General features: G+C 36.9%; 1 protein-coding gene across 4 annotated transcripts in view; it reads left to right on the top strand.

Moving 5' to 3' along the window:
• The window catches only part of LOC129774911 (neural-cadherin-like), a 1,140,595-nt gene that overhangs the window by 1,042,798 nt on the left and 72,142 nt on the right, over positions 1-25,655 (top strand). For all 4 annotated transcript variants that reach the window (XM_055778980.1, XM_055778981.1, XM_055778978.1 and 1 more), the window contains 2 exons: positions 8,772-8,887; positions 9,440-9,604. In XM_055778980.1, coding sequence (XP_055634955.1) covers positions 8,772-8,887; positions 9,440-9,604 — 281 coding nt within the window. The remainder of the gene's footprint in view (positions 1-8,771; positions 8,888-9,439; positions 9,605-25,655) is intronic.

Raw genomic sequence — 25,655 nt, 5'->3', positions numbered from 1 at the left:
TTTAGCATCGCACAACGTGTTAATTTTGTTAAATTATACTATGAAAATGATGAAAAACCGGCAAATGTTTTTCGAGCATTACGGACGGATTTTGGTCGTCATGGACGGCCTACAGAACACACAATCGCTAATGTAGAGCGTAAATTCGAACAAACTGGTTCCGTAGCGGATATTGTGAAACCTGTGCATCATCGTAATGTGCGTTCGGCCGAAAATATTCCTGCTGTTGCTGCCAGTGTGGAGGATGACCCGAATGTTTCAATTCCAAGGCGTGCTCAGCAATTGGGCTTGTCAAACACATCATTGTGGCGAATTTTGCATTTGGACTTGCACCTTCATCCATATAAAGTCCAACTGGTACAAAAATTAGAGCGTGGTGACCATGGAATGCGTCGGGCATACGTCGATTGGGTGAACGAACAACAGCAGCAAAATGCTGAATTTTCGCATCAAATTTTCTTCAGCGATGAGGCACATTTCGAGCTCGGTGGCTATGTGAACACCCAAAATTTCCGTATATGGGGCTCAGAAAATCCACACGTGATTGTTGGGAGGCCATTGCATCCGCCAAAAGACACTGTTTGGTGCGCATTATGGTCTGGTGGAGTCGTCGGGCCGTATTTCTTTGAAAATGAGGACGGCGAGACGGTAACTGTGAATGGTGAGCGCTATGGCCGCATGTTAACCGATTTTTTTTGCCAAAAATTGAAAATATGGATACGGATGACATGTGGTTTCAGCAGGACGGCGCCACGTGCCACACAACACGACCGAACATGTCCATATTGCGAACGAAATTTGAGGGACGCATAATTTCGCGTTTTGGTGATGCCAATTGGCCGTCCAGATCATGCAATTTGAACCCGCTAGACTTTTTTTTGTGGGGTTATGCAAAAAACCGTGTCTATGCCAACTCTCCGCAAACTCTTGAACATTTGAAAGACAACATTCGTGAAGTTATGACCGAGATACCGCCACATATGTGCCGAAAAGTCATCGAAAATTACCTGTTCCGGATCAAGGTGTGCGAGGAAGCCCTAGGTGGACATTTGAATGATGTTGTATTTCACACATAATAGCATAAACTAAACTTTAATTTAAAATAGAAGTTTCATCGAAATTCGAATTCTAAGTGTGTTTTATTTCAATTTACTTTCGGAATTTAAAGTTGGAAAACCCTGTACCTCTGGGACCGCACGTTTAGACTTGTGTGAAGTTGCTTGCTTAGAGAGGCTTTAAGGTGAAGGTGGAAGCTAGCCACAAATGGCTTCCACAATGGCGCTCGTTTCTTTCATCTCCCTCCCTCACCCCTCGCCCGAAAATCAATAGTTTTGCGAAACAGTGTGAAGAAAATCATCGTTTTCGCACACTTCCCATCAATCAATATCAACCAAACTCAAATCGATTACTGTTCTGAATCATATTTCGGACGCTTAAGGCAAATGATGCAGAAAGAGGTCTAAACTGTATGTACAGATATTATTTGGTTGATATTTTTAATAAATTAGTTCAATATGCTTTTAAGATTTCTACTTTGGTACCTATTTGATTGAAAGCATAAAAAAATCATCGAATAAAATGCTTTTCAAATGAGACGAATAAAAATCAAACTTCGGACACTAAATTGAATTTCGGACAGATTGAATTCAAATTTCGGAGAGTTTATTTTGTTATTTTTTGAATTTTGGTACCTATTTGATTGAAAACATAAAAAAATCATCGAATAAAATGCTTTTCAAATGAGGCGAACAAAAATCAAACTTCGGACACTAAATTAAATTTCGGATAGATTGAATTCAAATTTCGGACACTTTATTTTGTAATGTTTTGAACGAAAATTGCATTACACTTGATTATATTTTATAGTCAACTGCGAAACACTTACCAAGCAATCACAGTAAACTGTTAACGATGATTAACGTTAACGTTAACGTTTGCTAAGCAAACGTCAAACACAAACGATAGTGAGTAGTGTTGATAGATTTTTGCCGATTATACTATAATTCAAATGTAGTTCTCACAAGAAATGAAAGTGAATCCATGGGATTACTCTAAAGAAGCAATTGTGATATTTCAAGATATGAGATTTCAAGATATTAGAAGAAAGTGTCCGAAATATGATGTTGTCCGAAATATGATTCAGAACGGTACTAGTAGTATAGGTAAACCCACGTGTAAAATTGGGGTAATAGTGTTTGTGAGAGAAGAGCAAAGCAAAGCAAAAATAACAATTCAATACTGAAGTTAAATGTATGAACGATATGTTCCGATGAACAATTGCAAACATAAATATATATATATATATATATATATATATATATATATATATATATATATATATATATATATATATATATATATATATATATATATAGAAGGTGCATTTGCATATGAAATAAAATTTTGATTATACGCGAACGTAACATGAGCAAATTTATAACACATGCGAAAAGGGGCTCTTTTTATATTAACAAGTTCTTCGGCAAAGTAATTCGATGTTGATAATTCCTTAATATTTTCCTTCGTTGGTCGTATTGTTTTCACATATTCTCGTTGGAGAGCCTTAACCCTTCTCTTCGTTGGCCGAGAAATTTTGATTGAATGTAATACATTCCGTTTCCGTTTTTCTGTTTTTGAAAGCATAGGCAGCCGTGGCAGTGTTCCGAGCTCTGCAATACAATTTTTTTACCCAATGTTAAATTTGCTAAAACTTACATTATAGACCCATTAAACGTAAAAATAATGATTGTATTGATATCAACACAATTTTATTCTATTGATATTCATGACATCGCTATGACTCAGGAATAACATTTTATTGAGTTGTTTTGATAGCTGGTTCGATGATGTTGTCTGGCATCACGGTCGAAAAAATAACGATGCTTTCACCAATACAAACAAATCCATTGCCGAAGATTGAAAAATGAAAATTTAACTTTCAGAGCACTTGCTCAAGTTTTCCGACGTTTTTCACTATACAGTGCGACAGCAGATGAAAATTTAATATCTTGTGAGTAATCGATTAGAGTTTGGTTGGTATTACTCATGGGAAGTGTGCGAAAACGATCATTTTCTTCACACTGTTTCGCAAAATTATTGATTTACAAGCGAGGGGTGAGGGAGGGAGATGAAAGAAATGAGCGCCATTGTGGCAGCCATTTGTGGCTAGCTTCCACCTTCACCTTAAAGTTTGCAGTTCATTCGCCTCTATGTGCATGAAAGCGGATGAAAGTTCAGCGGATAAAAGTTTTTGTTGCGTGCAAGTTTCTGTTCAACGTCTTGCTGGATTTAATGCATAATGAATTATTTCAGTTCGAATAAATTTATAGTTTATCAAGTAACAACCTTCAAAATCATGCTCATTAGATAGAGATTTGAATCATTCATCTTTCTGCATAATTCATTTTTTCTTGATCGTGACAGTGAAAAGTTATAGACTGAAACGTGAGCATGGGTAAAATATGATCAAAAAATCAAATCAAAAAAAAATGTACGAATTGAGTTATCGAAGTTTTTCGATAGACAAATATTTTACCTATTGTTCAGCCACAATTTTATTAATCGGAAAAGGGTCTGAGAAAATTGATAACCCAAGTTTTATGGAAGAAATTAATAAATGCAAAGAAAATTGGAAAAAGTTATTTGAAAGGACCCAAAATACATTTTCGAGATAGTACTCATTCGAGAAAGAATATTTTTATTTATTTTTAGCCAAATTTACATTGGTCCGAAAAGGGCATGAGAAAAATTATTGGCCAAAACGTTCACGAGTTGTACGGGGGAAAGGGTCTGGCTGGGTACGGAAGTAAAAAGTAAAAAGGAAGTAAACATTTCTATTGTATAGAAATTTTGACTATTTTTCGAATCCCTTTGTAATTCACCATAGGATCTATGATGAAAAACGTACCTTTCAATTTTTACCACGCCGTTCTCAATAGCTTCGAGATAAAAAATTGAAAAAAAATACTGAAAGTGCATATTACTATGAAATATCGAGAAATATAATTAAAAAAATAAATTCCTAAAAAATTTGAGTTGTTGCGGGTGGAGCTGATCGTCTCCACGGTAGTCCTACTTTGTGTTGTGTGTTATGTAATTGGGTTCCCCCTGCTACACGCCGGTAGCAAGGGTTCTCTCGTTGGTGCTAATGCTTAGTGCGATTTCTCGTCTTACAATCCTCCAGGGCGGTATATTTTTAAATATTTTTTCCTTGAAAGTTATGCATTTTTGGAAAAAAAAGAGGGAAAAGATAATTCTTCAGACCACCCAAAAATAGAAATGAGCACCCTAATAAAAAAAAAATAAAAAATACGAGTGTAATATTTTACAAGAAAGAACAAGACTACCACTTTTCGCGAAAATATCAAACCATTTGAAAAATTGACAGTTAAAACAAGGGACAAAATGTTTGCGTTAGCAATTTCCGTAAAAATACAAGCATCATTAATTTTTCAGTTTTGGTAGTTGTTTTAACTATTTTTTTTTGCTGTTTTCATATTAAGTGCAAGAAAAAGTAAGAATATAGTATAAATGAATGAAAAAATTATCTTTTATGCAAAAATCTTCATTCAAATAAATATTAAAGTAGTGTTTGAAATTCGAATCAAGTTTCACGCATGATTCATATTCCAAAAGGTAAATTTTTGAACACTCTATTTTCTGGCAAATACAACAATAGTTAACAAATTTGGGTACAAGGACAGTCCAATTCAGGAGTAACAATATAAAAAGAGTTAACACTATTTATGAACATAAGTTGAGGTTTTTTGTACATGAGATATCCAAAAATCAGAAATGTGATTTTTACCGTTTTGGAGTTATTATTTTCCAAAGTTAACGATGGTCCGAAAAATCAAATTTTCCTTTTTTTCAATAAATGAATTTTTCAAGAAAGGAGAAACTTTCAAAATAAAATATGGAAAATATAGCGCCCTTGGTCCCGGAATCATGTAAACTATAAAAAACAAATACAATCAATAATTACGAACACAAAATCCATTTTTTGCGAGTACAATATTTTTTACAAAAAAGACTAGCTAATTGACTTTAATTTGATATACCGATCATCTGAATCGGTCCAGTAACTCAGAAGTTTTTTTAACTGCTTTTTTGCTGTTCGAAATTTGAGGAAAAAGTGTTTGGAATATGAGTTAGTGAAAAAAATGGTATTCGAAATTTGAGACAAATGTAATTAAACATATTTTTAGTTTTTTACCATGAATACGTATTTATAAATCAATTTGATTGAAATTAAGTGAAAAAAAAACCTTTATTATATCCAAAAATCAAATTCATTTCGCCAAACAGTACCATTTTGAGTAATTGTGCGCTGTTTAATGGCCAACAAAGCTTAAGGGAGTATTCTAGTCTAGAAATTTGAAAAAAATAATTTTTTTCCATCATATTTCTGTAGTTTAGGTATTCAAGAATATACATAACCATAACAATGATCTTCAAACGCGTTTTTCTCGAAACTAGTTTTTTCAAACTGGCGTACACGATATCTCAAATTCTACTGAACCGATCAATGTCGTACTTATATGGATATAATCTGCAGGCATTTTTCTATCACATGAACCTCTAAAAAATCAAAAATCGGAAAACGTAAAAGAAACGTTTTAAACCGTATTTTGTTTTTCGAACGACCACCATTTTGTCTACAAAGATGTTTTTGACTCGTCCGAGGTTCATGCGATAGCGGCAACTTTACTGATTCAGAATCTGTTCGATTTTTTTGTTTCAGATAACCAGAAGGGCTGGAATCATATACATGGCAAAACTTTTTTTTAACTCAATTCATAACTAGTTCAGCTGTTAGCTGTACTAGTTATGAATGTTTTTTCTTCGATCAATTTTTGTTTCATTGTTAAAAGATAGATGAACAAATAATGATATAGTGGATAGTTGAAATATTCTTTGTTTTATTTTTACGGAATTCGAAAAAATATTCGAAATTCGTGTCTCTACACTAGAATACCCTCTTAAGTGTTTGTAATTTGAGACGAAAAGGGAAAGAATCACAGTACGCATTCGTTGTCAGAATTAGTTTATTTGTTTACAGCATAAAGCACCGGAACAAACACATCGCGAATCTATTCTGAGCACACGTGATGAAAATCATGAACTATATGCTTCAGAACTGAACTGTTGAATTATGCGATGTTCCGAAACGGTCTGATCATCGGAAGTAACACCAGAAGAGTTTGAAAAGCGGAAGAATCTGATCTTAAAATCCATTCGAAAGAAACTCTTTCTACCTCTTTTGACGGCCATGGTGCTTTGGCACCATGGTGCTGGAGGGTCCAATGGTTGATTCTTATACCAGATGGTGCCAGGAACCCATCTAGCATAAAATTTCATCCCCACCTGCCATATAAGGGTAAAAACTACCCGTGTGTAGTACTGCACACGCGGCCCTAACTCAAGGTAAACGAGTAAAATATCGATAAAAATCATTATAAACAATTTATATTTTCGAAATTACATTTTTTATAACATTACTAGCTGACCCGGCAAACTTCGTCCTGCCCAAAATTTAGCTCCATTTGCTTGAGTCCTTCTCGAGTTATGCAGAAGTTTGTGTTTCATTTTGTATGGTGGCTAAGGGAAAGGGACTAAGGGAAAGGGGTTCCCTTAGAGAGGGGGTAGGTGTGTCAAACCACCATAGTAACATTTAATGTTTCCTGATACCTCCATATGCCAAATTTGGTTCAATTTGCTTGATTAGTTCTTGAATTTTGCAAAAATGTATGCTTCATTTGTATGGCAGTCCACCCCCTCAGAGAGAGGGGAGAAGTGTCTATTCACCATAGAATCGTTTCGTGTCCCCTAAAACCTTCGCAAGCCATAGGGCCTGGCCGGGTAAAGGAGTAAAAAATGGCCCCAAACCAAATCATTAGCTGTATGGCAAATATTGTAGAGGATAGAAGAGAGAGGTTATAAATAAGAAATTTTCAAACAATTTTTTCATCAAAAAGTCAAATATTAAAAAAAACATGAAACAAAACTTTTATTTTAATTTTAAATCAATTTTTTTTTTATTTAAAAAAAGTGGAATAATATTTGAGTGCAGTACGGCACTCATGACCGTCAAAGTGTTGAAAAGGAATCCGATGTTGTCATCGAGAGACGTGACAAAAATCACAGGTGTTTCGCATTTCCATGCATGGAAGTTGTACCGGACCATAACGGGAAGATATATATGGAGGCACCGGAAAGTCCAAGGAAGTTCTACAATGATTTGCTGAAGAAAATCGATTGAATCGTTTTTAATGATGAAACGAATTGCATAACTTTTTTTTTCCGAAAAATTGTTCAGTAGAAAATTTCAAGCAAAAACTAGAAACGTAAAAAAATGTCAAAATTCCCGAAAAAGCTTCTTCTTTTCAAGTAATAGTTTTATTATTTTTATAGTTATATTAGTTTTATTATAAGCATATGGGATAAAAGAGAAAAAGAAACGACATCTAGGCTGAACACTAAAACATTTGAGCATTTTGATACAATTACCTTTGATTGTTTCAGTAGTATTGATTTGTATATTACTCCAATGAAATCATGTTAACACCATGTGCGCTTTTAGCAAAGTCTGTGGCAATAATTCACATATTTTAGTCGTTCTTCACGACCCAAAAAATTATGAATAATGCAAACTGCTAGGACCACACATTTTGTAGCAATGAAAGATAAATAATTGCGGATAGCCCACCACCTTTGAATAATTTACGAATATTTCAATTCTTATATCCTTCGCTGCCCGGTTTCACAGGTCTAATTGCAGCCAATTTACCACACAAACTCATCCCCCACCTCGCTTTCGAATGCTTGCCAGTGTTTACTTTCACTGAAAGCGAGCCGCTCGAGACCGGTCCTGGAGCTGGGGATGAAAATGTTAATTATGACGTTAATGTAGCCTGCCTCTTAACTGCATAGCCGCTGAAATAACTGGCCAGAAACCATCCCGCCGGTCCGCCGGTCATAAATCAACCGCAAGCTCTTTTTGCAATCTCACTCTTTATCGCCCTTATTCCGTCGTTCGGTCGGTCCTGCGCCACGCCACCCCTCCCCAATCACCCAGCGGACGACGGCCAAGAATAATGCTCCCGCCGGATGCGAGCTAATGACGCATGTGGTTTCTGTGGTACAAGGGACCTGTAATTACAACAACACGCCTAATTATCATTCATAAACACTAAACGACGGTTCATTAATTAACCATCATAAATTTGGAAGCGCGAAGATCGGCGTGCGCGAGGGAGGACAGCATCCCGACGGGCGCCTCCACTAGATGGTAGAAAAACTTAACATGCACTGCGACACATGCACCGGGGGTTTCCGTTGTCGTGTGAAACATAAAACCCGCATTATTTTAGATTCTTCGAATAAATGTGAAATACAGTAGAACTCCGATTATCCGCGGAATAGTCGGGCTAGGTTACCGCGGATTACGAAAATCGCGGATAACGCAATAAAGGACTAAAAATTAGGTGCAGACACAAAAAAAGATATTTGAGCATGAAAACTATGTTTCATCAATACAGAAATCATTAAAATACCCATCTGTAAGGTCGTTTACACCAGTGATAAGATAATATGAAAGACATGATCAAAACAAAAGAACAAGACCCTACCGCTCACTGGCTAATTCCGGGAATTTCAATATTGCACCCGAATTTCAAGTGAACCCGCTTTCGCTCGCTCGCGGATAATCGAAGTTCTACTGTACAATAAAAATCACTTTCATGACGACTCCTTTTTTCCTTCCCTTTCAGCGCCCAGTATTCGATACAAGATTACAAGCGGTAACATAGGGGGAGTGTTCGCAATACATAACACCACCGGAGCACTGTTCGTCGCCAAAGCTCTGGATTACGAGAAACTCAGAAAGGTACATTTCAAAATCACTTTAGGAAATCATTCTGTAGATCACCTCACTAATCACACGGAGCGGGGTGGAGCTGTTAGCACAAAAAAAAATTATTCCAAGCGGTGCGATTCCACGAAAACAAGATGTAAATGGAATAATCGTCACGTTTGGAACATCTATCATTCCGCCGTAATTGGTGGCATCGTAGACGTCTCGGAGATGGTCGACAATAAGTCATCACCCGACAATTCTCCCCGCATAGCTATAAAGCGTTTGTCAGCGCTGGCTGAAATCTTCACGAAATGCTAATCGCTCTTCCCCGTCCTCCCAAGCACCTGTTCCGACGGTAATCACTTTTCTCAAGAAACTCCAATTTCATACATATCAAAGTGAAAATTCCACCTCTGTTGCACTGAAGCAACCGAAGCACCCAATTTAACCTGTAGTCTTTTATTTTGTCCTCCCCCTCGCTTTTCCCCTCTCTGTTTTTTTATTGCCCCTCGCGCCCATAATGTTATCAACGACTTGACACCTTCTCATCGTGCGCCGAAACTCCTCTCGCTTTTCCCGCAGTACGAGCTCCGGTTGACGGCATCGGATAGCTTCAAGGAGAACTACACGACGGTGCTGATTAACGTCAGGGACGTAAACGACAATCCACCTGTATTCGAAAAATCATCATATCGCACACAAATCACCGAAGAGGACGACCGGGGCCTGCCGAAACGGGTGCTCCAGGTAAGTACCTTTCACGGTTCGGTTACTTCGGTGACGGGCGGAGATGGCGATAGAAAGGTCGGTCCCGAGTCATTGCGGCTGGATTGCGCTGAGGGTCCTCCGGCGATTCCCAGAAAGAGTCCCATCTCTCTCAAGTCGTTGCCAGCGGTCCGACGAGTTGCCGCCGACTTATCGTTAATCCTGCTTGTGTATAACGAATAACCTTGGGAATAAGTGTAGTGTTGTACAGAGAATAAAAAAAGGGATATATATGCGGGGGCGAATAAAATGTTGCACTGTATCGTGATGAATACTGATGAGAAAAGGACGTCGGGTGAGTGATAATTCAACACTCACTCTCGTACCTGCCTCTCTCTCTCAGCCTCCACCGATCATTACCAAGAAAGGTAGAGGGCAAAATCCCACGGTTGGATTTCCTTATTCTGACCGTTCGAGCGGTTCGTTGCCCATCTCGGCGTGGTTGGTTGATTGCGGGCGTAAGAAAAATTATGTGAATAGCATGCACACTTGAAATACGGCCCTGCGTGTCATTCCGGGACGAAAAACTGGAGGTTCATAACGGTACGTGCGAGAATTAAAACAGTTTATTATCGGGTTTTGCGATTCGCACGCGCACCCGGCCGTAAATATGCGTACAAATCGCCGTAATGGTATTGAAATTATCCTCGCTGTAAATAATTTCCGAAGGAAGTCATTTGCTGTCGTTGAATTGAGTGTAGTACGTGTAATAAGAAGAAAAAAATATCGACAATATTCCATTTGAGAGTTGCGGCATTTTGAAAGCTTAGAGAGAAGAATTCTTACTACTTTCTATCAGGGTTACCATATCTACAGAATAATCTGTATTTATACAGATTTTTCAGACTTTTTGAAACGAAGAATCTGTAGATACAGATTACATACAGATTTACAGATTTTTCAAAATAACAATCCAATATCAGTTATGGCTTGATCTCAATTTTTTTTTTCACAACTCATCAATTTTATTCATATAGCATTCGAATCAGTCTGAATGAGAGTTATTTTATCATTCATATGTAGCGTGCAGTACTGTTTTCTAATGTTCAATCTAAGGCGAAAAGATGCAAAAGCCTGCGTCATCGGCTAACTTTACAATAAATAAATAACACTGTTTATCTTAATCCTACTATAGCACCGTGAATACGATTTTTTGCATGGATACCATCAACATTGTCAAGTTCATAATAACTATGACAATCAATGATACTAAAGCTAAGATTATGATTCAAGATTGAACTTATAAATTCAACCCTTTGCGGTCGAATTACAATTCGATATGTGTGTCGTACTGATCGCAATTATTACACGAAAAAGCAGTGATGTATAACTTTGTGAGATTATGAAGAATGAAAAAAGTTGCTTAATTTTTTGTAAACTCTTGAAGTGTTTTCTAAACAATGTTTATATGTTTAAGTTTTAAAAATAATTGCCTTAATTCTGCTTCGTGTGATATCTTTCGCATGTATCACAAAAATAAATAGTTTAGCGTCCTTTATTTTATTTTTTGAACATACAGAACAATGCTCTTTAAATCTACACAGAGCCGCGATAAATGGAGTTTTCCATCAATCCTTTCCTCAAGCATGGATGACAACTTATGTTTATACTGATTACCGTTCTCGATTATACATAAAAGTATCGTTTTGGATCGTGATTAAATTCACAAGACATTAAAATTCGTACAGAAAAAGTGTGAACTGGTACATTGTTGCATAAATGATAATATTAGAATACTTCTTCGCTGTGGTGGCTGAAGGCAGACAAACGACCGCAAAGGCCGATTTCGATACAGATTTTCTGAGAAAAAACACAGATAAAAAGATTTTTTGAGACCAAAAACACAGATTTTATTATGGCAACCCTGCTTATTATTACTTCTATTACTACACTATTGAAGATAGAACTTTTTTTTTATTACAAAGAAGATTCGTTTCGAGTGTTTTGCTCAAAATGGTAACACAGTTTAGGGTCACAAACTCGTTGCACGATTTTGGTTTACTACATGGGTAATTTTTATGAGACGAGCCAAAGAAATTTCGTTGACGCGATAAAAGGACATACGATTCATATTCAGAATTTTGGATTTCATTTTCACAATGCGGATACCAAGCTCATAATTTAAACTGGTAACGGAAAAACATTCATTATGACAATCCGAAACGCAAAAAAATATAAATCCTAGTCAATCAAGAATATCAACGTTAAGGTTACGCTCTGTATTCAGTAAGATCAAAAAGGTACCAGTCACAATGGGTTGCTGCAACCGAGTCCTATTACAATGTACTCCAGTTGATTTGAGAAATCTTTCACCGTTCTACAAACTACTGCATCGTGATCTCATTCTTTTCTTTACATGTACAGGGTGGGCCATTTAAAGTGGAAGCATCTGGCAACCCCATAACTTTTGACAGAGATGTCAGATTAACAAATGTCATACATACCCGTACTTCTTTGAAAACGAAAATGGAGCAACGGTAACCGTGAATGGGGCGCGTTATCGTACAATGATAACCGATTTTTTATTGCCATTTGTTCGTGAAAATGAATTGGACAATTACTGGTTCCTACAGGACGGCGCTACATGCCATACAGCGGCTGCCACGACCAAATTATTGCGCGAAATGTTCCCCGGAAGATTAATATCGAAAAACGGCGATTATGACTGGCCACCGAGATCACCTGATTTGACGCCTCCTGACTTTTTTTTTATGGGAATATTTAAAATCCAAGGTATACACTGGTAAACCAAGGACCCTGGCTGCGCTGAAAGACAATATCCGACAAGAAATTGCTGCCATATCGGCCGAAACATTGGGCAAAGTGATGGAAAATGCCGAAAAAAGGGCACATTTTTCGGTCAAGGCCAGAGGCGGTCATTTACGAGATATCATAATCAAAAAGTAGTTAGAACAAATCTCCTTGGACCAAAATAAATGAATTTAAAAAAAAAATTTTAAAATTCCACTTCTTTACTTTGCTATTGCAAAAACAAATCCTTCCACTTTAAATGGCTCACCCTGTAGATAGCACTCCAGTTCCTGTACCAGAACATCATATACACAGTGCATTCAAAAAGTTCCGGGACTACCGCGCGCTAGAATCGGGAAGTGGCGCTGTCTCTGCTTCAAAGCGCGAACTACTTTCCGCCAACTTCTGGCCAGCTACCGTTTCTATCGTGAACCGCTATCTCGATTCAGTAGCTAGTTTTGGCTGATAAGAGTAACGCAGTGATTTTTTGTCGCGTCACAATTTCAATTATGGAGCGGAGAGCCGCCATCAAATTTTGTACCTCCAGGGCAAACAGTGAATGCGGTGTCCTGGAACAATTATTGGCACGGATCCAGTACCGATCTGGAGAATGGTTTTTGCTTCATGACAATGCGCCCGCGCACACCGCAATTTTGGTAGCGCAGTTTCTAGCCACACGAAAGGTGACTGTCATCGCCCATCTGCCCGATTCTCCGGACCTCGCCCTGGCAGACATTTTCTTGTTTCCCAAGCTAGAGAACGCTGTGAAAGGGGACCGTTCTGACGGTGTTCCAGACATTCAACGAAATGTGACGCGTATTACAGCGCGGACTCGATTATATACAGTTTCTGATTTCTTTTCTCTGTATATAATCGATATAAAAATACTTTTTTTTTCGTTTAGTTTGCATGTATTCTTCGTTTTTTGAATATTTATATTATAGAGGAATTTGATTTATTATTCATCCCCTTAAAGTCAGGAAACACCTTTCTCACATGAAAAAAAAAATTATCCAGATTCTCTCAGAAGGTGATAGACGATCATATTTGATGAAAAAAATCCTTCTACGCATATGTTCAAAATTCAACAATGACAGAGTTAGAGAACTTTTTTTTTTGTTTCGGACTCAATCTGGCTCTACATTAATAAGTACGCTACGGAAGACGATTTTGTTACTTTCATTTGAAATATGAGAAAATTTAGTACAAGATTTAGTAGTAGAACATCTAAATTAGTGGATTTTATAAAGATTTTGGAAGTGAACAACTTAAAAGTTAATAATTTTTAATGTGTTATTATTAATTTCATCCTAAAAACTTATATTCAACTAGATTGTTTCTATCAATTAAATTGAAGCTCTCTAACCGCTCTACAATTTGTTCTTTGACACTCAATTTTTATCTTTCTTAATTTGGCAGCAATATCGATATAAACAATTCCTGGTGAAAATTCAAGCAAAATCTTCTAAAATCACGGTTTTCGCCTCACAGTACATGTAATAGCCACTTTAATTACACCTTAACGTTGAAAGGTTACATTTCTTCTTGAAATAAGTCATATTTTAAATATAAAAAAAAAATACAAACTGTATATAATCGAGTCCAAAATTGTATATAATCGAGTCCGACCTGTATAAACTCCATACCGGCTGAGCAGTTGAAACGCGCCTTCCGATACCTCTACGAACGTTTAAAAATTTGTGTGGAAAGAGAAGGCCTATATGTAGAAAACTAATATGTTATCTTTTATCAATTTCACATCTCTTTTACACTGTCAATTTCCATTTTTTAAGCTGATCTTTTGTGACATATGACGCAATCATCTACTTAAAAGCCTTTTTTCGTTACTCCCAGGATCGCTGATTTTTCTCCATACGACACAGCTCTGATAGTAAAAAGACCCCACACACGAGTACCGTTCTGAATCATATTTCGGACGCTTAAGGCATAAGATGCAGAAAACAGATCTAAACTTTATGCACAGGTATTATTTGGTTGATATTTTTAATCAATTAGTTCAATATGCTTTTAAGCTTTCTGCTTTGGTACCTATTTGATTGAAAACATAAAAAAATCATCGAATAAAATGCCTTTCAAATGAAGCGAATAAGAATCAAACTGCGGACACTAAATCAAATTTCGGACAGATTGAACTCAAATTTCGGACACTTTATTTTGTAATTTTTTGGACGAAAATTACATTACACTTGATTATATTTTATAGTCAACTGCGAAACACTTATCAAGCAATCACAGTAAACTGTTAACGATGATTAGAACAGATGAAACACGGGAGAAACATAAATATTTATAAACGGGTAAATTCTACGTGCTCACGCTAGGGAAACGTCAAACACAAATGATAATGAGAAGTGTTGTAAGATTTCTGCCAATTTCGTTATAATTCAAATGTAGTTCTCATGTGAAATGATAGTGAAACCAAGGGATTACTCTAAAGAAGCAATTGTGATATTAATTTGATAGTTATATCATCAGTGCATTGAACATTTCAAGATATTAGAACAAAGTGTCCGAAATATGCTTCAGAACGGTAGATAATTTTCGTACCACAGTTTCCTGCAAGAGTTACTACGGTAAAACGTGAAGTATATCCACGCATCTTCTCTCATCTCCAGAGAACTTAAAATTTGTCTCACAACCTACCTTCTCCAGTATCAGTGTTTTCCTTCTCCAACAGCTCACTTACTTAATTTACAAGTTGTTTTCATGATCCCGAAAAGAACCGATGATCTGCTCGATTTCGTAGAAGCACTAAAATATGGTTCACTAATGATTCATTCTTGTTCTGGTAAGAACAATACACAAACTGGCCATATGTCACAAGTTCATTGCACTGAGTATTGATCCCGAACGCTATTGACGGATTTCGCGCCAACTCGTCTATGGGTTTGGCATGACCCTCTCAGAACTTAATGAAGGGCGTGAAGACCTTACCTAATGAAGCAACTTGGCATACATAGTTTTCCGAAAATTTATCTAGACCAGTGGTGGCCATGCGGCCCTCCGACGTTGTCCATGCGGCCCGTAATTCTTGTAACTTTATGATAAATACTTGTTAATCGTATGTATCCAAGCGGATCATTTCCTTTCTTATTTTCCGATTTTTTCCGTTCTTATTCAACCTTCTGACAATTGTTCTCGTTAGTACTCAAAGGACTTCTTCACGTTTTTGGTTCTGTTCTGCTCACACTCGCATAAATTCGTGCAAGTAACGGCAGTAAACCCGTGTTTGGACGTTGTAAGTTACTCGGTTGCGAGTGAACGTCAATCTGAAACGAAAATATGAGTCGAAACATGCATTGTTATTGTTTGTTGTCACATCCTGTGCTGGAAAATTGGCTGAGCTAGGAACGAAAATTGTCCATTTGAAGGTTTGAAAAAACGAGCTGCCGACTATGTATTTTATTCAGTGGCGATAGATGAGAGAAGGATTTCAAAGTTACCGAGAAATTGGCTTGCCTTTTTCCTATGAAAGTAGAATTCGAGGATGTCTTGAAGGATATCTGTACAAAATTAAAGCAAACACTGTAGTCCGGTTTCGAAGGACTTTCTTCACTGCAATATACAGCACCAGAATCGCACCGAAATGTACAATTGTACGCGCGTCACTTAAGCGGAAACGGATCCTTTTATCACTGGATGAAACTCGTGAACTTAACAGCCGACTGAGACGACGAGGCGAATAAAAAAAGACTCTGTGAAATCGCACCAAATAAATTAAACACTTGTATATTGTATGATGATTTATTGGCGAAAAAGAGAGTGCGTGTGGATTACATGCGTAATTTATAGTTTCTTGTGCCTATTGTTTTTCGGCACAGCATTTTTGGGGAATTGTTCTCGGACAGTGGTCAGTGACCACGGATGACGATTTTGTCATACCGTCGCGTGAGTGTTATGTGAGTGTGTGACAATTATTTTTAATTTTATTTTATTTAGATTCTGATCAATATCGTCCAAATCATCAATCAACTCGAACGCGTTGAATCATCGTGAGTTCCAAACTTCTTTTCTTCTTTTCTTTTTTTCACTCGAAAACAAACTCAAATTCAAACAACAAATAGGAAATTTTCATTTTACCCATTTTCTGGCATTGAGAATTTCTCAAGTGTCGACAACTAGGAAAAATGTTTATGCACTCCAGTCGATGCTGATTGCTGATTTTTCTCGCAGATTTTGGTACTTCAAAGCACAAAGCAAAGAATTCTCAAATTTTCTCTACCCCATTCAGTTTCGATGATTTACATGCCGCTGAAAACATTTAGATGGAACTCATAGAAACGCAGTGTGATTAAGAGCTGCGTATTTGCAACCCATGATGTCTTGGATTTCTACTCCAGATTTGCTCCAGAAGCGCCATTTCCCGAACTAATAAAGCATGCTCATTTTATTACACAAATTTTAGTGAGCAATTGTTTCTTAAAAGAAGGGAATAAATATTTATTGTAAATTATTATTGTAAATTGTATGGTAATCTAAATCGCGGTGTTCTCTTTATTTTTTTGAGGTTTTCGTAGTAAATTTTGCCATACGCCATCCATGAACATTATTGTAATTATGTCTTTCCACCATTTTGATCTTCGTCGCGAATAATTGCTGGAGTTTCTTCAAAGGTCCTTCATTAAACGACTCATACTGCGGTCAAAAAAAACCAGCTACACAAAATAACTATTCCAAACCTGTCACAATTTTATGAAGTACTTTCGAAACTCGGTCGGTGTATTTTCTAGCCATTTGTTTCACCAATCGGCTCTAAATTCTTTGTGAGGTTTCGTCGATTTTTGTGGAATACAACACTTCCAGGAAATATTTCACATGTTTTACGTAAATTAGGTATCAATTGTGTCAGTTTCATGACGAGTTTCCATTATCATCTGCCGAACAGTAAAAGCATGTTTCTTCTCAGATCATTGAACTAATAAATATTGCAACGCATATTTACAACCTGCTCTACGACCAACGTCATCCTAATCTAGCTGATGCTCATTTTCCGAACTGCACTAAATTAATCTCGGCATCGATATCCGGCCAATCGAAAGTTTACTCCACTTGAATTTTTTTTTCTCGTTCTCTTCCGCATCGTTTACATCCTTCTCCGTTCGCTAGTGTCTCATCGATGTTTCAGAAATGGGAGAATTTTATCGTCATGTGTCATCCAGCGTTCGTAAAGCACTGCTCCATACGCATTCGCTTTCTCCGAACGGAAAAAGGAGCCGTAATTGAACGCTCGGAGGCAATAAATTTGATAAGTGAGCTTTCACACAGTGACTCGCAGTGTCCCGATCGGATTGTGTATGTGGTTTCGATAGAACGGACGGAAAGCAAAAACTGACTGGCTAGCAACTAATGAAAAATACAATTTATCGTTCTACTCCAGCATTGAGCTTTACTTCATCCATAAAGCATTTAACCTTGCTAGCCTTTTCATTTCTGTGGTTTCCCTCTTCAGTGGAGGGTGAAACGGTCTTTCAACGGCAAAGGCAGAACTTCAGTTGTCGTCGCTTTGATCGTGTGCCACCCACTATTGCTCTCATAAACGTCCCACGTTTTCGAGCGGCATTTCTCGTGTCTTTCATCCTTCCTCGTGTTTGGTGTATATGTATGTGGCTTTTGTGCACTATTTTATTGCACAACTTTCTGCCGTTCGTAAATAGTATTAGAGAATATTCCCAAGTATGCCACTTCAGCGCCACGCTGCCTTCAACGCACGCCAATGCGCTCGAGGGCTTTCAACGGCTGGTTTAAATCCACCTGCTGAAAGCTTCTTCTTCACTGACTAACTCTGCTGCCAGCAAAAGCCAGGAGTTTTGTGAATTATAGTCATGGAGAAAAACTACCGCACTTCTGCGCTGAGTACGGGAGGGCTTACGGTCGAGTTTCATGCTTTCTGCAACGTGAAGTCCAACGACGACAAAAAGACGAACGGAGCAAATCCATTCCTATTGCCAAAAGCGTTCCCAGCGTTCGTTTGCAGCGAACGAGAAAAAGACGTTTAAATAAGGCTAATACAACTCAACGACTCCGAGATGGCTCTTCGCTTACCCACAGTATATCTCATTTTATGTGTCTGACTTCCGGTTTATGGCCAAGACCCCCCCCAGGGGGGACGGACAGTGGCGTAGTAGTAGTTATGCTTTCTTCTCAATTTATTTTACAAGTTTTACGATCACGTAGCGTTGGAACGTGATTCCGAGTTTTCCCATTAAACTTGTGTTTTTCTTGCGCAACTCTTCGACCTCGTGAATACCGGCCCCCCGTCCCACGCCCAGAGGGGTTTCTATCTTTTTTGTCCGTTCGTTAGTGTCACCACCCGAGAGAGTGAGAAATTTCAATAGTCTGCGACAAGCAACAATTTTAATAACATTTAATTAGGCAGTGGATGATGATATTGCAGGGGAATCTATGCGAAATCACGTAGCTCGATGTGGGAAAGTTGGCAAATCCGGTACCACTATTTCTGAACAGTATAGCAAGGGGACAGGATGCTTCCCTGCTCTGTTGCTGGTTGCTATATATTGATAGTTCGGAGAAAACTCGGAATAATTCTGCAGGGGTTAAATTATTTGTCGTAAAACGGGAGTTGAAAAAGAATGTTGTGCTGTTGCTGTGGTCGAAATATAGCAATCATTTCTGTTTAACTACTTTGGGACAACTGTAATCGTGAATAGCATCGAATGAAATATTAAATTCGCACTAACGGGAAATCATACTGATGAATCCACAATTTCTCATTACAGCTATTGCTGTTAATGGTATTGTTCACTATTGAATATTGGGCGACTTTTTATAAAAGTAAATCTTAAAATCGTTTTTTGCTATTATTCATTTCTAACAGCTCGCTCGTGATTTGTGAATTAGGTTAAAGTAATTTGGGGCACCCCTAACTCATGTTCGATTGAGCTGAAATTTTGCACAGCTCATTTTTTTGGACCAATCAACAAATTATACATGGTCGGTTTTTGAAATTCAATGATGATTTTTTTTCCATACATCCATTGCCATCCTAATATATATATATATATATATATATATATATATATATATATATATATATATATATATATATATATATATATATATATATATATATATATATATATATATTTTATACCATCTGTTTAGTTTTTTAGGCTCATTTTGCAATTCAGCTGTAACAGAGCCGAATTTATCGTACCACATTTTTTCTTATGTGGTATATTACACATTAGCCATTTTTAGGCGTTAGAGTATTCCTATATTATCGATACACAACTCATGTCGCCTTTTTTCGGCGTAAGAATATTCCTATTGTTCGAATATTGACAGTTGGGCTATATACACAGTGCGACTGTTGATATGAGGCTTCCATTGTTGTGTTATAAATAGCACCAATTACAGATGCAGCAGACCGTAATGTGAGCGGTAAGGGACTGGAATTACCGTCACATGATGATTGTTGCGTAGACGTAGTAGCTAGAATAACACACAAAGATGGTCAGTTGAGGGCCCTGAATTATGAGCTCATGATTGTTCGCTTGTTAGCGAACACACAACCAATTCAATATATTTTAATTCAACCAATAATTCATTATATTTTTTGTGTCAAACATGTATTACATGTAAGGGAGAAACATGTCATTTGCAAGTGTTTGAAGAATCTAAAACGAAAATTAAGTCTAAAAATTATTTGATATTACAGGTCGGCCTCGATTATATACGGTTTGGAAAAAAAATATTTTTTTTATATATTTCAAAAATGGCTTATTTCAAGGAGAAATGTAACCTTTTAGCTGTAAAGTGAATTTTAAGTGTCTATTACATGTACAGCGAGGTAAAAATCGTGATTTTTGAAGATTTTGCTTGAATTTTCACCAGGAATTGTTTATATCGATATTGCAGCCAAATTAAGAAAGATAGAAGTTGAGCATCAAAGAACAAATTGTAGAGCGGTTAAAGAACTTCAATTTAATTGATAGAAACAATCTAGTTTAAATAATATAAAATTAAAAAAATTAATAATAACAGATTAAAAATAATTAACTTTTAAGTATTTCACTTCCAAAATGTTATTAAAATCCACTAATTTTGTTGTTCCACTACTATATCCTGTACTAAATTTTCTCATCTTTCAAATGAAAGCATCAGAATCGTCTTCCGTAGCGTACTTTTCAATGTAGAGCCAGTTTGAGGCAACAGAGTCCGAATGAAAAAAAAATGCTATAACTCTGTCATTGTTGGAATTCGAACATATGTGTAGGAGGATTTTTTTCATCAAATATGATCGTCTGTCACCTCCTGAGATAATCTGGATAAATTATTTTTGCTTATGTTAGAAAGGCGTTGTCTGACTTTAAGGGGATGAATTAAAAATCAAATTCCCATTTTATTTTCAAAAATCGAAAAATACATGCAAAAAAAAAACAAATAAAAAAAAAATTTTTGACTCGATTATATACAAAGAAAAGAAATCGAAAACTATATATAATCGAGTCCGCGCTGTATAATGACGAGTTTTGGTAGAAGTACTAGGAAATTTATGGTAAAAGGAAATTGTAAAGGATCAATTAGAAGATTATTCAAAGAACAGTTCTTCGATTGGACCCATGAACGTTCGCTTAATAATAAAACGTGAATGTTTGAAGGCATTGATAACAAAAACTCCATTTTTGGCGGGACGAAGTTTGCCGGGTCGGCTAGTTTCTAAATAAAACAGAACTTATTCGGAAATGAAGCCTGTACAAAAATGAGACTGAAATCAAATCAAACATTGTTCGTAACAAATTCAAAATGACAAAAAATAAAAGCAAAATTATGCAGAAATAATCAATCAAATATTTCTAAAATGAGATAATATTTAAGCATAGGACTACGTCTAACAGGAAAATAAAAAGAAATGAAAATGTTTCAATTCAACATGTAACAAAATTATTACAATTTCTTATTTTCATAAATAGACAAGTTTTTGATAGATCACACAGTTGTTTGAATCAAGCGATTGGATATATTACTACGCATCGCAATAAGGAAAATTATACATTTGTAATTGTAGAATGTCAAGCATTATCTAAACGCGTACAATCCCACAATCATGTTGAACGAATCTGTACTCCTAAAACTGTTTCGACCACAATGAGCACCTAACGTAGCAACGAGGCACAATTTGAATATATCGATACCATTGAGAAAACAATGTTAGTTAGAATAAGATAAAATTAATACGATTTTTTCTATGACAAACAGTCAGTTTTTGTTCTGCCAGCGTTCTGAACGAATGCTCTAGAATACGCACGAAACAAACTCAGTGCAGTGCATTGCACAAGAGAAATATCAACTTAAGCATCACCTTTGCTCCGAGAGCGGGTGGAAAGAAATTTGCACTTTTTGCGATTCTCATCCAGGCTTCATCCATAGAGGTAAACTTCGATATAACGTACATTTCACTTTCAAAATTGTACGTTGTGACGAATTGTACGTTATATCGAAGCATAATAAAGTACTCACAAACGTAGTCTATAATACATTATTGTGTTGCTGTTCTAGTCAAGTTAATGAATAACTTCAATCAGAAGACGAAGCCAGCCTTTCTCATGATGTTTCCCTTCGTACTGTTGATTAAAGCCTGATCCATTTAGAATCTGGAATCACAAAACCAGCTGTATATCGAGATTGATTGAAGGTACAAAACTTGTTTTAGCATCACAATACAGATAATTCATTGTTCTATCAGAAAAAAAATATTGAAAAAAATTATCCTTTACACTTTAGATATGTGTACGTTATATCGAAGTAAAATGTACGTTATATCGAGTGACGTTATATCGAGGGTACGTTATATCGAAGTTTCCCTGTATTCGTTCCCGCTGCAACCTAGCACTTGTAGGCAACTCTCAGCATTCACATCTTTGCTCGCTATATAGAGTACATAACACAAAAACACTTGAATCGCGGGAAACGGCTTTCATACTTTCTGCACGGACACAATTAATCGCCGTTTGCTCCATTTAGATGGGGAAACTGGGGAGCAAAAATTGAACCAATGAATGTGCGCAGCCGAAATCAAACCAAACACAAATGCCATTGTACAGTCTCGTATTTATATTAAAAGGGCAATTGGGGGAGAACATATTGCTTGTGCCAATCGCGCGATCAGAACGCTGGGCTTTCCTTTTAAACATTTAAAAAAAAGTTGACAAATTTCCCGTTTTCAATTTGCGTCCCAAATATATCCCCATAAAATATAATTCTGCGCCAAAAATTATACAAATGTTGGGATCAAATGAGCAACTAAATCGAAAAAACGAAAAAAAAATAGCAGAATATAACTCTCTGACTTGACATGGCTTGTTTGTATTTTGGATGCTTCAAACTTTTCAGTTCATTTGCCTCTATTTACTGATGGTCTGATGGTCTGCGTCTGCGTATGGTTCTTATTAACACGCTGAGCCCTGCGTCTGTCCTTGGGGACTGACAGTGAATTTTCCGTCTGTTTAGCGCCGGTCTCATCGAACCGACAGTGGACTTTTTGTTTGGAGAGCGTCGACACTGGAAACGATAGTAACAAACCGAGAAAATGAATTTAAGAAAAGTTTGCTATTGGCCAGACGGAAAGTTCATTGTTCGCTAGTTCTGTCGAGGCCCAACGTGTAAAATGTTAAGATATTTTTAGAAAACATTCACCCCAACATTTTCATAAACTCACTTCTTATGGCATATTGCATATACTATACGATTGATAAATGTGAACCATTCCATGCGTTTCGCTCAATATCCCAACAGCACAAAAACTACAAATCGCTATTATCGCGAGGCGTAACTTGGCACTCAATCCGACAAAATGCATGTCTACTCGCAAAATAAGCTATGATAAACTTTCCTTCCTTTTGTCGTCGTCATCTTGTATTCTCGGTTCTACTTCCCCGGAAGATAAAACTTTCGCTCGAATCCATTCAATTACCCCTGATACATTGATTTTCCGCCCCATCTCGTATCGTTAGATTGATAAACGACCAGTGAGGATTCCGACTGGGAAGAAAGGAATTGTATGCGGAGATGTATGAAACTTCATCTGCACGACGGAAGTAAAGCGCTCTCTATTCGGCACTGGAAAAGTATAATCTCCAATATGTCATTTCTGGATGTCTTGTTTTTCTATTTTCCCGCTGAATACACTGACTGCAAACTTACCCTCGAAAGCATTTCAATTAGCACTTGAATATTCATAATGTTTGGATAGTTTCAAGTAACGGAAAAACAAAAAAAATACTGTCGGGGGAAGATTTGATTCCAATTCAACAAGTATGAGGAAATTATGAGAAACGAATCCACCAACGAATTGACTCATTCATGCCAACAGTGACAGGTCCTTGGAGAAATCCAGCCCCTCGCATTAGTCTCAAGAATCCCAGGTCGCGTTCATCGACCCAATTCATTCCATTCCGATGATGGGGCTTCCACACGAGACGACAACGACGACGCTTTTATTGAGGCATGTGTTATCTACGTGCGAACAAGGACGAGATTTTTCCAGCGCAGACACGCTTTTCAAACAGACCTCTTGTCTGTCATGTTCATTTCGGTTTCGTCCTCGTTCGTTTCACATTCTTTTGTTTCCAATTGTTCCAGCATGCGCCAGATGAAGTTGGCTTGTATTCTTATTGCAGTGTTTTTTTTCTCTGCGATTCTATACACTGTCAACCAACACACAGAGCACACGTTTCAAACAGCTCCTCCTGGTATTGCACGTCTCTTGTTTAATTGTGAATGCTACCGACGGCTTTTTTTCGCTGTTGTTGTTTTTGTATTTCTCTCGCAGAAAGTTTGCAGAGGTATAAAAAAGGCATGTCTCAAATTAATGCCCCATCTGCAGCGTGATTTGTATTATAAATGAAAGGATTCTGGCGATAATCCCCGCCAGCTCTCGACTGTCCAACGACGCGATTAAGCACAATAAAGATTCATTGCAAATTGGAAAATAAATTAGATCGTTTGTTTGAACTTAACTGTTAGAAAATTTCAATTTAAGTTGTCCTCCCATCGAGAGTAAATTTATGAAGTGACTGCAGTAGTGTGGTTATGACCCCACAATTCGTCCATTTAATCGAACTTCATTTTAAAAACCCCAATTCCATCACTGTCAGCTAATTAAATAAAAAAATGATTTTAGTGCATCGGAGTTTAATTCCAAGCCGAGCCCCTTGAATCTGAAGAAGAAGGCTACCTCCAAAACCGAATCCAAACGTTTTTACGATTCGTATTACTCGTAAGGCAAAAATTAATGTGAAGTGAATAAAAATGATTCCAGACGATAATTGAACATATTATTTTAGACATAGGGCGAAACTTTCGTAGCATATGTTACTGAATTAGAAAAATTAGTGAATAAGTCCTTTTTCATCAACAACAATTGTCGAGCTAATTTGGGAAAATTATGCTCCCACAATAAACGCTCTCGACTGTCGGTTATGGATATTCACGATCTAGAACATTTGATAAGTATAATTCATAAAATAATATCAGAAATGAAATTCACAACATCGAAGCTTATAATTCTGAGAATGAATATAAAGAAGAAGAAAATATACAGCTTAACACTTTACAAAAACAAAACCAGAAAATCGGGATACTGCAACAAACGGCAGTAGAATTCGTTCAGCCACAGCAATATAGTTCCAAGAATATTTGCTGGAATAAAAAAAGGACACTCGTGGAGATCCTGTAAGGAGCCATAAATGGTGAAAACTTGTGATAAGAATCATCCATGTTTTAACACGTACAATGTTCCAGAAACGCGTCCATCAACAATCTGAATAAGAGGGTCTCGCATATTGAACCAATTCCCAAATTTTAAAATAAAATGATCAACAAAAACACATCAAGTCAACGCATGGATCCAGCAGAAACACATGGTCTCAAAATTCTTAACAAATAATATTCCTGCCGAGGACACAGAACATACATGCCATGGATACGTAAATATTCCTTACACTCTTGGAACTGAAACTAAAGCCATTTCAACTCCAGTGGTCCCTCAAATACGAATGCCATTAATACTGGGAATGGATTTTTGGAGAGCTTTTCAAATTCGTCTCAAGATAGATTTTAAAATAAACTCACGTGAACATCAATCGTGACTGAAAATCCATCAATCAATTATCTAAGAATCAATAAATTATCTAAGAATCGAACAGAATATCGTTTCGGGAAGGGCAGAGCTGATTTCATGATCTACTCATTTTTTGGAAACAACAAATGAAGGAGAAATTGTAATAAAGTCTGACCCCGA

The sequence above is a fragment of the Toxorhynchites rutilus genome, chromosome 3, assembly GCF_029784135.1.
Source record: "Toxorhynchites rutilus septentrionalis strain SRP chromosome 3, ASM2978413v1, whole genome shotgun sequence".
In the NCBI taxonomy this organism is placed as follows: Eukaryota; Metazoa; Arthropoda; class Insecta; order Diptera; family Culicidae; genus Toxorhynchites; species Toxorhynchites rutilus.
The sequence above is the reverse complement of the archived record's forward strand: the minus strand, read 5'-3'. Positions and strand labels throughout refer to the sequence as shown.